General features: G+C 43.0%; 1 protein-coding gene across 7 annotated transcripts in view; it reads left to right on the top strand.

Annotated features, from left to right (window-relative positions):
• LOC126341744 (organic cation transporter protein-like) overlaps window positions 1-15,484 on the top strand; it is a 220,562-nt gene that overhangs the window by 189,363 nt on the left and 15,715 nt on the right. For all 7 annotated transcript variants that reach the window (XM_050001803.1, XM_050001800.1, XM_050001799.1 and 4 more), the window contains 3 exons: window positions 1,020-1,247; window positions 6,426-6,640; window positions 12,332-12,513. In XM_050001803.1, the coding sequence (XP_049857760.1) occupies window positions 1,020-1,247; window positions 6,426-6,640; window positions 12,332-12,513 (625 nt within the window). The remainder of the gene's footprint in view (window positions 1-1,019; window positions 1,248-6,425; window positions 6,641-12,331; window positions 12,514-15,484) is intronic.

The raw sequence follows: 15,484 nt of genomic DNA, 5'->3' as shown, positions 1-15,484 counted from the left end.
CATCCTATCCTACTGCCCATTACAATCATAGCACTATTTAGTAAGGTGTATGATGTCGACAGATGAATACTTTACTTTATAAAGCTTATAAGTTGTATCCTTGGTGTGCACTATCTTTGCTACGTGCACAGGCAGTATCTTTAGTAAATGTATTTTCACGCCAACTGACTTAGCTCCAAATGTTGTCAGTGCACCTGAACTTGTATGCGTGATAGATTATTAGAACGATGGTAACATCGACAGTTCAGTATATATTTAAGAACATATTACGATGTAATAAGTGTCTTACTCATCGGATCTTGTGGGACTCTCAAAGTCAAAAGGCTGCATTTTGACGATAGTTTTATTATCTGACAGAATGTAAGTAATGTACATTTATCTCCAATTTTTATAATTGAGCTACATTCTTAATAAAAATGTTTACTTAATTATGTATATACAGCCTGTCCTTCACTTTTGTATTTTTGTGTTTAGGTAACTTTGCAGTGTTACTTGAAAATGGCCATAAGACCGAAATTGCAATAGTAAGAATAAATATTTTATACAGTCAACGGCGACTATGATGTCTTTTAAGAAATATTATATGACTGTGAATCCCAACCATGAGTAGTTGTTCAACGAAGTGTTCAGTCTTCTGCAACTTTCCCGTCTTAACAGAAGTGACGTTATTATACACTGAACAAACAAGTCAAGTACTATGTTGCGTTTCTTTGAGACACAAGATGTTTACCATCTACAAACTAGCTTGCTTTAATTTGTGTAACTGTGGTAATGCGTTTGATGAAAAATTGTAATGAGAGTTCCGAGAAACCAGTTTCATTTGTTTGTGGAGCTTACAGTGAGGAAATTGAAAAGAATGCAATAAAGGCGAAACTATACAGATTAATCCCCGAATTTTCAAGGTGGTAGTATTTCAGAGCTAAAATCTGTTGAGCACGGAGTTGGCGAGAACGTACTGTGTTCTGTTTGTGAATCCTTGCGGACGGAAGGTGAGACGTGCCGGCCGCCGGCTGCCGCAGGTTCGTGCCGGAGTCTGCGCGCTGGCTGCTGACGCAGGGCCGGCCGGAGGAGGCGAAGCAGATGCTGCGGCGCGTCGCGGCGGTGAACGGCGTCGCGCCCCCGGACGCCCTGCTGGAGCGCATGCTGCCCGCAGAGAAGCCGCCCAAGGACGCCAGGCAGCCCTCGCTGCTCGACCTCATGCGCTACCCCAACATGCGGCGCCGCGCGCTCAACATCTTCTTTAACTGGTTCGCAGTTATCTTTATTACGTCTCATCCACCTCTCCATCTCCCTCTTCCTCTACCTTCCGATCTTCGCCACCGACCTCCTCAGCCTCCTCCGTAACTCCCAACCTTCCTCTTCCTCCTCCTTATCACTGTGGAAGTCACTTGATGTCATGGTAACTAGCCCATTTGTTTACATAACACACAGCTAGCTTTTATCCTGGAAGTCTTTTACAATGGAATGACTCTATAAAATATACTAAGTATCCAAGTCGTATCTCTTTGAATAAAAACAGCGTTTTCAATGAGTGTTCCGCTATTGTCGCGTATTAACGTATCGTAAGACTAACTTTTGGATTAGACTCAGTCTTTCCATTCAAAATCTGACTTGAATGGCCGGCCTGAGTGGCCGAGTGGTTCTAGGCCCTTCAGTCTGGAACCACGCGACCGCTACGGACGCAGGTTCGAATCCTGCCTCGGGCAGGCATATGTGTGATGTCTCTAGGTTATTTAGGTTTAAGTAGTTCTAAGTTATAGGGGACTGATGACCTCAGAAGTTAAGTCCCATAGTGCGCAGAGCCATTTGAACTATTTTCTGACTTGAATGTTTATGTAATTATCCGGGAAACCAGATTACTTTCGTTCTAAGTCAAAGGATTTGGTTCAGCAACTATTGCTCAACTAACCCCAATCCAATCCCCCCGGCTAGCCGCGCGGTCTAACGCGCTGCTTCCCGAGCGGGAAGGCGTGCCGGTTCCCTGCGCGAATCCGCCTGATGGATTAGTGCCAAGTCCGGTGTGCCGGCCAACGTGTGGATGGTTTTTAAGGCGGTTTTCCACATACCTCGGCGAATGCGGGCTGGTTCCCCTTATTCCGCCTCAGTTACACTGTGTTGGCGATTGCTGCGCAAACACCGTCTCCACGTATGTGTACAGTATAATTACTCTACCATGCAAACATTTGGGGTTGACTCGTCCGGTATGAGACGTTCCCAAGGGGCGGTGGGTCCACTAGGGGTCGAACCGCATAATAACCCTGTTGTGGGTGGACTGCTGTGGCCTGTTGTGGGGTTGTGAACCACCGAGGGCTACGGCGGGACGAAGCCTCTCCGTCGTGTTTACATCCCGGGTTTAATACAGTACAAAAATAAAAGTGAGGTTATGAAACAACAGAATTACATCCAAAATTTTTATACATAACAAAAATATACTAAATTTATGTAAGTTTAACACTTACCTGATTGAAAACGGATAACGTTTGACTAGTGCAGAACAAATATTCTGGTTTACGATTATTTTACTTTATGATCACAAAATAAACAATGCACGCGTGTACTTCACTCAATCGACAAGTCGCCACTGCCGGTCGCGCGATGTTCCCTCCCACGACCGCTTCTTTCCGCAATTTGATGCATTAGCATGTGGTGAAGAGTTTCCGAGATATTTAGTTTTCCCAATGTACCCTTACGCTCAACTAGCCCCGCCCTACCCTATTCTATTTTCCTTTATTGTTATTTCAACTCTCCACGAAGGGGCGGGCTGACAGCGGATTACACAGGAAGCTTGCAGTATTATGTAAAAACAGATTGAGTGACGATTTTTTTTTTAAATTGCTTTGGTGGACGATATTTAAGATTTCTAAACGATGATTAACTAAAGACTTTGAAAAACATATTGGTGGACATTATTGATCACTTTTAAAAACTTTGTAGATTACTTTATATCACACTAAAAATGAAATTACTGATGATAATGTGAATGTTCCTATGGTGTAAAGGTGATGCTGTAAATGTATGAGAATAGTCATGGTTCTGACGAAGATGGAGTGATGAGTGCAGCTGCGGGGCCCTGTGGAACCACAGGAAGCAACTGAAATTCAGCAGGATTGAAGTGGGAGGGAAGGAAATGGAGGGAGGGAAGGAACTTCGTGACTGCGGTTGGAAGAAGCGTATGTCTCGGGACGGATCGCATCGTTCGCAAGGGGAGTTCGTTGACATTTTGGTGACTCTTACCGCATATCTGGCGCTTTTGGTGAGCTGTCAAAATGAGAGATCCTCGGGCTGACCACGTAAATGAAACGATGCACGAAACGAATAACATTGCTACGCTCTGTCCAAACTAATGAACAGATAACTGCTGCTTCTGCATGGCACTCAGTGCCTACAAGGGGTGGTCACGAACGGTGACGACAGCGGCAGCTGATGGTTCGTCTCGAAGTTCACACAGATTGAGGCGAACGAGGCGTCGGTCAGACCTTCTATGCCCAGGGTGGCATCACAATCTGGTAGTCTTCAGACTTAAAAAAACGCCATTTGCGTTGGTGGCCGAGGTATATATCTGAGCACGTTCTTTTTCTCATAGGCGTTTCCTTTACTGGCACAGTCCCAATAGTAGGAGAGTTGGTTTACACTGTTTCCCTACGCCTCTCACGAACAAGACGACGCCAAGTAAAACTTGAGCAGTTTTTAACGGATGTTGACACTGAGTAATTTATTAATTTATCACAAAATGACGGCAACCGAAATGTTTCCAGATTCCGGTTCCTCAGTACGTTAGGAATCATTTTCGTAACGCTGCTTTTCTGTTAAAAATTTCTTCAATGGTTTAACTCGCGACTGAATTTTTAGTATCTCCAAATAAAATTAATAGGTAAATTATGGATACGCCGTCAGGTTGCTAATTGATAAAGCATCCTGACTTCGTCACCTGATTTGTTGTTCACTATTTGTTCCCGGACACGCGTCGCTGTGCCTCGGTCTGGATAAATGGAAAAGAAAGTAAAGAGAAAGCACATGTTTCTAATATGTGCGAGAATTGGATGTACGTTCTAATCTCCTCCTTCGAACTTCCTCATTCCATTTCCTCCCACCCCTGTATAGATCTCCTCTTCCCCCCTCTCACTGATTTTGAGTTTTGTTTATTGTTATTGCAAATTCAGATTCTGTAGTAGTATTCAAATCACAAGCCGATAAGCCATAAATACAATTTTCCTGTATGCAAATAACATTTCACTATTACATATTGTATATACACACATAAAAAAAGTTTTTCATCACCCCATTTCCCAGAATCCCTGAAGACGTGTTGACTGTGGATATTGTATCACAGACAAAGTCCCTTTGACTATTCAGAGGTGTCATTAAACCAGACCAAAGATGTAAACAACCATGCATCAGCAGCGCCTATTAGACGGGGGTGTCGGACAGCCGATCAGTTCCAGTCATTCCACCAGGAAGGAGGTATACAGGTCGTGTTGTCTGTAGTTCAACCATGCATAGACGGTCAATACCGCGGTTTCATCGCGTCCGCATTGTTACTTTGTGCCTGGAAGGGCTTTCAACAAGGGAAGTGTCCAGGCGTCTCGGAGTGAACCAAAGCGATTTTGTTCGGACATGGAGGAGATACAGAGAGACTGGAGCTGTCGATGACATGCCTCGCTGAGGCCGCCCAAGTGCTACTACTACAGTGGATGACCGCTAGCTATGGATTATGGCTTGGAGGAACCCTGACACCAACGCCACCATGTTGAATTATGCTTTTCGTGCTGCCACAGCACGTCGCGTGCGCGATAGGCTGCATGATGCGCAACTTGGCTCCTGAAGTCCATGGTGAGGTCCATCTTTGCAACTACGACACCATGCAGTGCGGTAGAGATGGGCCCAACATGCCGAAAGGACCGCTCAGGATTGGCATCGCGTTCTCTTCACCGATGAGTGTGGCATAAGCCTTCGACCACACAATCGTCGGAGACGTGTTTGGAGGCAACCCTGTCAGGATGAATGAGTGCAGCAAGGTGGAAGTTCCCTGCTGTTTTGGGGTGGGATTATGTGAGGCCGACGTACGCCGCTGGTGGCCACGGAAGGCGCCGCAACGGCTATACGATACGTGAATGCCATCCTCCGACCGATAGTGCAACTATATCGGTAGAATATTGCCGAGGCACTCGTCTTCTTGGGCGACAATTCGGCTCTCATCGTGCACATCTTGTGAATCACTTCCTTCAGGAGGACGACATCGCTCGACTAGAGTGGCCAGCGTGTTCTCCTGACATGAACCCTACGGAAGATGCCCGGGGCTGTTTATGGACGACGTGACCCACCAACCACTCTGAGGGATCTACGCCGATTCTCCGATGAGAAGTGGGGCAATCTGGACCAACAGTGCTTTGATGAACTAGTGGATAGTATGCCTCGACGAATACAAGCATGCAACAATGCAAAAGGACGTGCTACTGGGTATTAGAGGTACCTGTGTATACTGCAATCTGGACCACCACGTCTGAAGGCCTCGCTGTATAGTGGTACAACATGCAATGTGCGGTTTTTACGAGCAATAAAAAGGGCAGAACTGGTGTTTATATTGATCTCTGTTCCAATCTTGTGTACAGGTTCTCTAGGAACCGAGCTGATGCAAAACTTGTTTTGATCTGTGTATAGGTATTTTATAGGTTACATACTTTAAAGATATATAGTCTGTGTCTGCCCGAATGGTCATTAGAGCATTGTGTAAAAGGTTGGAGTAAATCAGTCAAGAACTTTTCGAGATTTTGCGTAATAACTTTTCCCGTTGCATACTATATATTTACTGACATATTAAATATATGAAAACGCGTTTAACAAAATTAAACGTTGTATCAAAATTTGAGAGCAATGAATGAAGAACTTTCAAGAACCGGCCGGTGTGGCCGAGCGGTTCTAGGCGCGTCAGTCCGGAATCGCGTGACTACTACGGTCGCAGGTTCGAATTCTGCCTCGGGCATGGATGTGTGTGATGGCCTTAGGTTAGTTAGGTTTAAGAAGTTCTAGGGGACTGATGACGTCAGATGTTAAGTCCCATAGTGATCAGAGCCATTTGGACCATTTTGAACTTTAAAGAAATTTAGGATTTTGTAGAAACGAATATATTCCTAACCGACTCTGTGTGTTATGCTTCTGAGGCCGCCCACGCACGCGTCTCTGGACTTGGCGATCTTGGGAAGGTTCGTAAGAAGCGGTGTTAAAAGTAGCCTCCTTAATGACATATTTTTTGTTTCATGTGACGAACCGTGGTTGGTGGTATCGAAGAATAAGAAAAGCAGCGAAATACGATTAGAAATTCTGATCGAGAGTTAAGTGACAAACTAACTGCCTACAGCAAATGCTCTGCTGTTACTTGTACTTGACCAGTGCGAAATGCAAGCTGAGCGGCTGCCGTGGTGCTGCAGGTTCGTGAACAACGTGACGTACTACGGGCTGTCTTGGAACACCTCCAGCCTGGGCGGCAACGAGTACCTCAACTTCTTCATCTGCGGCGCGGTCGAGATCCCGGCCTACACGTTCCTGCTGCTGACGCTGAACCGCTGGGGCCGCAAGAGCATCCTGTGCGGCAGCATGCTGGCCGGCGGCGCCGTGCTGCTGCTCACCACTGCTGTGCCCGAAGGTCAGGCCCCAGCCACGCTCAGCAGTGCCCGCGTGCGAGGACCGGGGGGTCTTCTGGCAACAAAGATCCGGCGTGCAAACGATTTGCATCCAAAATGTGAAATGCACGCGCAGCGGGATAGTTCTGGAACGTACTTTGTATCTACACATCACGTGCCCCTTCACAAATACAGACTACAAGCGCTGAAATTGAGGCTGCAAACATAAAAACACAGCAACAAACTCTCTTACATTGTTTTATTGGTTCTTCCGTTCCTTCTTGGTGGAACAGCGTAATAATAAATGAAAAGGACAGTACTGTATATGTTCCACAGGATTAATTTCTTCAGTTAACCGGTTTTGGGCCCACGAGACTGTTGTCAGACATCACCTGATCAGCGTCGTGAAAGAAATACACAAGATCGTAAACACCTATTTTTTTCGGTTAGACACCATTCAGTCATTGCTGCGTAATAGTGATCTTTCTTCACTCATTATCCGCTTCTTTTAGTGTAATTTCACTTTTCCTTTTCCTATTCCTTTTAGCTTGCCATTAAACTTTACATCTTTATGCCTCTGCCAGCAGGACAATGCAAATTGTCACACAGCTCGCAGTGTGCATGCTTGGTTCTAAGAGCACCAGGATGAGGGCACCATACTCATCTCGCTATCAAACTCCCCTAACGCAAAGTCAATAGAAAATCTATGGCGCCACCTCGATTGGGCTGCTTGCACCATTGATCCTCAACTGAAGAACCTAGGGCAGTTGACCACTGGACTGGAGTCGGCGTGGCTCCACATCCTAGGCACCTCCCCGGACCTCATTGACACTCCTCCTGCACGTCCCCATTGGCTAATGTTGTTATTTAGGCTTTTGACAGAGGGCCGCAATGTGACTGGACAGTGTATGTATGATCCAAGTTCCATCGGTTTGTTACATGGAAGTGACACATTATGCGAAAGTTACCTTGGTCCTTAAATGTTGCTTATGACCGTATCTGCAAGCATTAAGGAGCAACGTAAGAGAATGAATGAAAAACACCATATTGCCTATTTTGTATAGGATTAATTCATTTCGCCGGCCGCAGTGACCGAGCGGTGCTAGGTGCTGCTGTTTGGAACCGCGCGACCGCTACGGTCGCAGGTTCGAATCCTGCCTCGGGCATGGATCTGTCTGATGTCCTTACGTTAATTAGCTTTAAGTAGTTCTAAGTTCTAGGGGACTGATGACCTCATGGCCTCAGATGTTAAGTCCCATAGTACTCAGAGCCATTTGAACCATTAATTCATTTCGGTAACCGGTTTCTCCTTACAAGGCCATCAACACACTGACTAGTCGCCTAAGAAGTTACAGTACTCGTAAGCAACATTGCAAAATGTGCTACTCATCCAGACTGAGACGCCAACACTGTGGGGGTATAATAATGCGAGTTGTCATGATGTTACAAATGTGAAGCTGGCGTTCGCTTTGTCATCTGGCCTAGACTTTAGTTTTTGGTGGACTTTTTCGTCGGAAAAGCCATCTTACGTGATTTACGCGAGTATCAATAATTCTGATTATAGGTTTAAGTGTAAATCAATCACATTTCATTTGTAAGTGGACTCGTTCGAGCAAAATTTTTTATATGCTTCACTTTTGGTTGCGCTGTTTACTTTTACTGTAGTGGTTTCATTTCTGCCATTTGACTTTGGATGTCCTATTGGTCCATTCGAGGATCTCTGTGGGTGAGCGCTGTGAAATGGAAAGAGCAGAAATCCACGAAGTGTAGCACAATATGTTCTCAGCATTCTCGGAAACAGAACATCGACCGAACATCAGTTTCGTCTGTCTTAAGGAAAATGTTGGATCACGAAAGCTACCTTTTCATATCACATATCTCTCTTCTTGGTTTTTCCAAATGTACAATGATCTATGTTATCTGTGGCCTGTGGTGCACTGTTTTTGCGTCAGCGCCAGTTTTGGATAAGGCCATTATGCCGAGCCTGGCATAGTTTATCCATGGCGACACGCAAACAGTTCACGGTCTACGCCATTTGGAAAGTGGTTCCATCCTTATTCCGAAAGCTAATGATCATCCCCTTTAGGTCGTCAGATAAATCGCTCAGTTTCTGCATTACGCCAATGTCTGCACTAGAATGAGATTTAGCAGAGTACAGTGCAAACGAAAGAATATGTTCGAAAATTTGGCAAGTGCTTATCATGCAATTAATTTAAGAACTATGATAGCAACAAATTTCCATAACATTAACAATATTTACACGACATAAAATCAAAGTGTGCAATAATAATAATCATCAGTAGTATCTCACTAACCATTTGGTTGTGAACACAGGTCTGAAGACAATTTTTTTTAAATTTAGATGTAGCTTGTAAATTTTTGAATTACTTGCAATTTTTGAATTACTTGCTATTTTTCGAGATTTTTATTTTTCATGCTATTTTATCCTCCAAAAGCTCGTTCTGAAATTTGAAAATTGATGTATGCAAAAATACAAATGCTTGTACCATTTTTATTTTTTAAATTGTTCTATGGTGGAGGGGGTTAATTATGGCACCTATAATATCGCCGAGCTTGCTTTCTATCCACTGTAAATATCTCCTGCAGGAAAATATCGCGGTTACCCCACCAGCTTAAACATTGCCCTATTAACAAGTGGGTTCACTACCACATGTGGAATTCGATGTAATCTTATCCCTGTAATTAGCATATTCCAATTTTTTTCTTTGTCTCGACCTTGCCTTGGCTGTGTTCCTGTACCCACATGTGGGGGCGATGGTTTCCGCAGCCAACAGATTGTTGATGGTTCTACGTTAACCTGTATGCCTTAGTAATGTCTGGTTGATTGGGCGAGTGATTGATTGGGCGAGTGATTGATTGGGCGAGTGATTGATTGGGCGAGTGATTGATTGGGCGAGTGATTGATTGGGCGAGTGATTGATTGGGCGAGTGATTGATTGGGCGAGTGATTGATTGGGCGAGTGATTGATTGGGCGAGTGATTGATTGGGCGAGTGATTGATTGGGCGAGTGATTGATTGGGCGAGTGATTGATTGGGCGAGTGATTGATTGGGCGAGTGATTGATTGGGCGAGTGATTGATTGGGCGAGTGATTGATTGCATTATGATCTGCATCCCCACATTTGGACTCTGCCATAGTCGACGTGATTCCTATCAACAAAACATTCTTGCACATTGTAATTGACTTTGTCTACATCTACATCATACTCCGCAAGCCACCTTATGGTGTGTGGCGGAGGGTACTTCCTCGTACAACTATTTGATCCCTCCAACCCTGTTCCACTCGTGAATAGTGCATGGGAATAATTATTGTTGGTAAGCCTCCCATGTTGTCAGTGGCAGTTTCCCCAATTAGAGTTATGCATAGTACATCCTCGAAGCCGGATTGTACCACGTGCCAGACACCATCACTTGGTATGATCTATACTGCTAATCAGCCAACATTGTTCATTGTGCACATTTCCAGCAGCAGATTGCCTATCTAACGGCCTCCAGGGTCAACAAAAATTGATTTTCAGTATTTTATATAATTATAAACCGAATTTAATAATTCAAATTGCTGTCATAATCTGCTCATTAAGAGGTATAAGCTGCTGATAAACCCTAACTCAGTGAGATTAGTATAACTGTTAGATACTGTGTGCAAGTCTCACAGAGAAACACACAAGGAGCAAATTACTCAGACAATAGTAATCCAGTATAAAAATTTAGCATCAGTCAGGAGTTCTACTGTAACAGTTCTTTGATACTAATCATGTTCGCAACACTTCTGTGGACAGTATCCTTGTATAGCACTGAATGTATGTGCAGAATTATATCAATTGTGTGAGACACATTTCGCGAGATATGGCGTCATAAACACAGATGCATGAAAAATTAGTTTTGCTTAGAACCGAGTGCAAATTACCGGGACTTCACTTATCTAATGTTCAATAATGAGGGCAGTTAGCGAATTCCATCAGACTTCAAATGCAGTTTCAAGCCTTTTGCACATTTCTTACCGCTTATATGCTTAACATCGAACCTAGAACACATCAACTCACTTAAGAAGTAATCAGACGTTTGAAGTTGTTCTGTATAAAGAGTTGGATTCTTCACACACTAATGGGTGTGGAGTGACTGAGTTTACTGGTTGTAGACTTTGTTGTGGCTCATCGTCCAGTCGACTGTCCCTCCACTGGCCAGTGCAAAGACCGGTAATGTCCCAGATAAGCACAGGCAGAAATGTTCAGATCTTTGTGTATACATGAGTGCACTCCCTCCTATACAACAACCACCACTAGTTCAGTCACTTATGACTACATAAACTTTGACAAATAATGCGAGGAATATTTGAACGTAAGTTGTTGTTGTTGTTGTTGTTGTTGTTGTCTTCAGTCCTGAGACTGGTTTGAGGCTACTCTATCCTGTGCAAGCTTCTTCATCTCCCAGTACCTACTGCAACCTACATTTTTCTGAATCTGTTTAGTGTATTCATCTCTTAGTCTCCCTCTACGATTTTTACCCTCCACGCTGCCCTCCAATACTAAATTGGTTATCCCTTGATGCTTCAGAATATGTCCTACCAACCGGTCCCTTCTTCTTGTCAAGTTGTACCACAAACTCCTCCCCAATTCTGTTCAATACCTCCTCATTAGTTATGTGATCTACCCACCGAATCTTCAACATTCTTCTGTAGCACCACATTTCGAAAGCTTCTATTCTCTTCTTGTCTAAACTATTAATCGTTCACGTTTCACTTCCATACATGGCCACATTCCATACAAATACTTTCAGAAACAACTTCCTGGCACTTAACTCGATACTTGATGTCAGCAAATTTCTCTTCTTCAGAAACGCTTTCCTTGCCATTGCCAGTCTACATTTATATCCTCTCTACTTCGACCATTGTCAGTTGTTTTGCTCCCCAAATAACAAAACTAATTTATTACTTTAAGTGTCTCATTTCCTAATCTAATTCCCTCAGCATCACCCTACTTAATTTGACTACATTCCATTATCCTCATTTTGATTTTGTTGATGTTCATCTTATATCCTCCTTTCAAGACACTATCCATTCCCTTCAACTGCTCTTCCAAGTCCTTTGCTGTCTCTGACAGAATTACAATGTCACCGGCGAACCTCAAAGTTTTATTTCTTCTCCGTGGATTTTGATACCTACTCCGAATTTTTCTTTTGTTTTCGTTACTGCTTGCTCAATATACAGATTGAATAACATCGCGGATAGGCTACAATCCTGTCTCACTCCCTTCCCAACCACTGCTTCCCTTTCATGTTCCTCGACTCTTATAACTGCCATCTGGTTTCTGTACATATTGTAAATAAGTATAGTTTTAAAATAAAATTTTAAACAATATTACATCATGTTTGTTATAACAAGGAAGCCTTGAGCTTAATCGAATTTTCAAAGTAATTTGCAACTGTGTTAAGGTCCTTATTGTATTGCAGGACCAGCTTCTGAAATCCATCCTCATAGAAACCTCAGCCTCTTTTTTTTAAAATCAATCCCGAACTGACGTCTGAACGTCGTGATCTACCTCGAAGTGCTGACCCTCTTTAAGTGCAAGAACAATTTATCACTAGGTGCTTGATCAGGGCCATATGGAGGGTGATAATATTGCTACGTCCTTGACGCCGGAAGGTGGGAGGTGCGAGGTGTGATGAGTGCATTGACGCGGGTCTCCGGGTTGCAGATGCTCTGTGGCTGAAGATAACGCTGGTGATGGCGGGCAAGCTGGCAGTGACCGCATCGTACGGCACGGTGTACATCTTCACGACGGAGCAGTTCCCCACCGTCATCCGCAACGCGGCGCTGGGCACCAGCTCCATGTGTGCACGCGTCGGCGGCATCATCGCGCCCTACCTCAACTTGCTGGTGAGCGCGCCTGCCAACCGCGTGGCCCAGTCTTCCGTCCCCACAGCTCTCCTGTCTGAATTCCTTTCTTAATTTCTATTTATTCTGTGTTGAGGCCTACCTGTGTTTTGTTGCACTCTTCACAAAAAGTGAGCTCTTCATCAGATACTCAGCTCGACAACTCCTGTGATATACTCCATGTCTCCATCCTGTGGTCGTTGGTAGTTCAGGTCCAGTGCCTCCTTTTCAATTTTCTTTTTTTACGGATTTGTTCTTTAACTTAAAAATCGAAAACCAAAACTACAAGTAGTGTTTGTTATTGCTCGATTGAAAAAAAAAAAAAACGACATCTTGCTTGATCAGTGTTGCCAATGTATTATTTAATAAAATCGAAAAATCAGAATCATTAGCCTAATCAGCTCAATATTCTCGAAAACTGTCTATACAACTGCCCACATTCAGCTGAGACTTGCTCTTGTGGCTTGTGACCTCATTCCCTTGGTGTCAAACATGACCTGCTTCAGAATCACGCCGTCTTTTGCGAATAAAATGTATTTACATATAATTTTCAATTAAGCAGACAACCAATTAGGCTGATAATTCAATACATATAAATGACATCCGGATTCCCTCATGAGTTGTCCATTTGTGTTTATAACAGTCAGAACACAGAAAAGGCGCAACATGAAAGATTTGTGTGTATGTGGCAGGGAATGTTACATGTGGTGTACGTTTATATATAACCAAATGGTTAAAATTTCAAGAAAATTGGATTCGAGAGAAAGAGCTTCACAAATTGAGCAAGTACGTGATACATTGGCCCCTATGCAGGCAGTTATTCGACTTGACCTTGATTGGAAGAGTTATTGGATGTTGTCCTGAGGGATATCGTGCCAAATTCTGTCCAGTTGGTGCTTTAGATCTTCAAAATCCCGAGCTGGTTGGACAGCTCTCAGTTTTGAAGCGATCTGGCGACCTTGCTGGATAAAGTAAGGTTTGGAAAGCTTGAAGAGAAGCAGTAGAAACTGTCACCATATGCAGTTTGGCATTATCTTACGGAAGTGGAAGTCTAGGATCATCAAGCTGCTACAGTGCTGCAAGGATCGCGCAGATAACAAGTAAAGGGGTCCTGATATGAAAAGAAATGGCACTGCAGACCATCATGTCCAAGCCAACATTCAACAAATGGTGACTGACAACTGGTGCACAAAACTATATTCTACCAGAGCACTAAGTACAGCAAACTCAACAAGAAATCTAACACTGATAGGAGTTTAAGCTAATAAATATATTTACTTTCAAAGGCTTCATTCATGTCCCATATTACTAAATCTGCCCAAGGAACTGGGTTGAGCTATGGTAAAGTGCCCACCTGGCTTGTGTTACAAGGAGAACTATTGAAGGTTGCATATGCCACATACACTTCAAAACTAGGAGGAGGTCACAGCCTAATCGATTTCATATAGAAGTGCACTGCTCTGCTGATACTCAAGGCCTCTAATATCATAGGAAACAAATACTGCCAGGCCAGTCAGACAGTCGTCTCATTTGTCAAATATGGACCTGAGTCCAAAACAGCATCCATTTACACCCACCTAGGTGTGACAATGCAGCAGAAGAACTTCACTGTAGGACATGCTCCCAATCACAGAAAGGAGACTAGAGATAAAATATGACGCAGTCACAGGAAATCCAGTCAAGAACAGCACTGAGTCAAAATTTCAACATTACCATAAAAAATCACATGGAAACAGTCACAATGCACTTATCAACAGAAGTCAGCAGTACATGGCACAAAGTTGGTAACAGGATGTTACTGACCAATGAAAAACTAGCAGGCATACACTTGATCAGGATAGATATCTGCGACATGTGCAATGAACTAGATGCTCATGAAAGCTTGGAGAAATTTGAAAAACGTAAAATAATACTCAGCTTGATAATCAGAATGGTGCCAATTCACTACAATAACAATCACTGCACCAGACAAGAAGCCATTCCCTATCTACAAGGTCTGCCACCACGAGTTGTTGCCCGCACTGTTCACTCCATCTATCACCTGTTACATGCTGAATAATTACAATTTCTACTTACCATGGAACCATCACAAGAAAAGAGGAAAACTATGAAAACATGGATTTTTAAAAAGGTCTGCATTAGATTTGGCCTTCAAAAAAACTGTTATGAATGTTGGCACTCAGGGTGATCAACAACCATACAACAACAACAACAACAACAACAACAAAGTGGCAGTCTCAACATCAAAACAGGGCAGCTGTGAGAGGAAAGAGGTATCCTTGTACATGGAGTTGGCCTACCAGTAACACCTAACCCCAATTAACTGGATTAAGCATAAAATCGTTTCTCATTTGCAAGGTTGAGTTAAGAATGTAAGTTCATAAGTCAATAATAAAAGTTCATAATAAGAAAAAGAAAATTCACTGGAATTTGACTCAGAAGAACTGAAGTCCATAGTAGGTCAGATGACAAACAATCCCCATCTTATGGTAGAGAATGATCATTTAAAAACTAGCATTTAAGGTCCCCAGAGTATTGTTCACAGAACTGTGGAACCACCCTATTCTTTTCAGGTCCAGTTTAAGGTTGTACAGGACACACAGTACTGAAGAACTGTTCAGCCACTATTCAGCAATATGTACTCATACTTAAAACAAATTTTAGTTGGATATAAAATGCGAATATGGCATCTAATAAAATTTTATTTCACTAATTTAAGCACTAGAATGCTTCTCACAAATAAGGGGAAGCTCCATCATAAAACAGAGATACAAATTTTGGGTCTCTTCTTATTTAGGCTTTGTAAATATTACAAATAACAAAATAACTAAGTTTTCCTTACTCTTGTTTTTACTAAAAGTGAGAAGAGTAAGGTAACCATGGTTCCATGTTTTCAATTTTTCTTGAGACAGAAATAATAACATTAGTTGCTGAAAGCACTAAATAAGCTATGTTATCACTAACATTAATTCAA

This window comes from Schistocerca gregaria, chromosome 1 (genome assembly GCF_023897955.1).
Source record: "Schistocerca gregaria isolate iqSchGreg1 chromosome 1, iqSchGreg1.2, whole genome shotgun sequence".
Classification (NCBI taxonomy): domain Eukaryota; kingdom Metazoa; phylum Arthropoda; class Insecta; order Orthoptera; family Acrididae; genus Schistocerca; species Schistocerca gregaria.
This window is presented reverse-complemented; position numbering and strand designations above follow the sequence as displayed.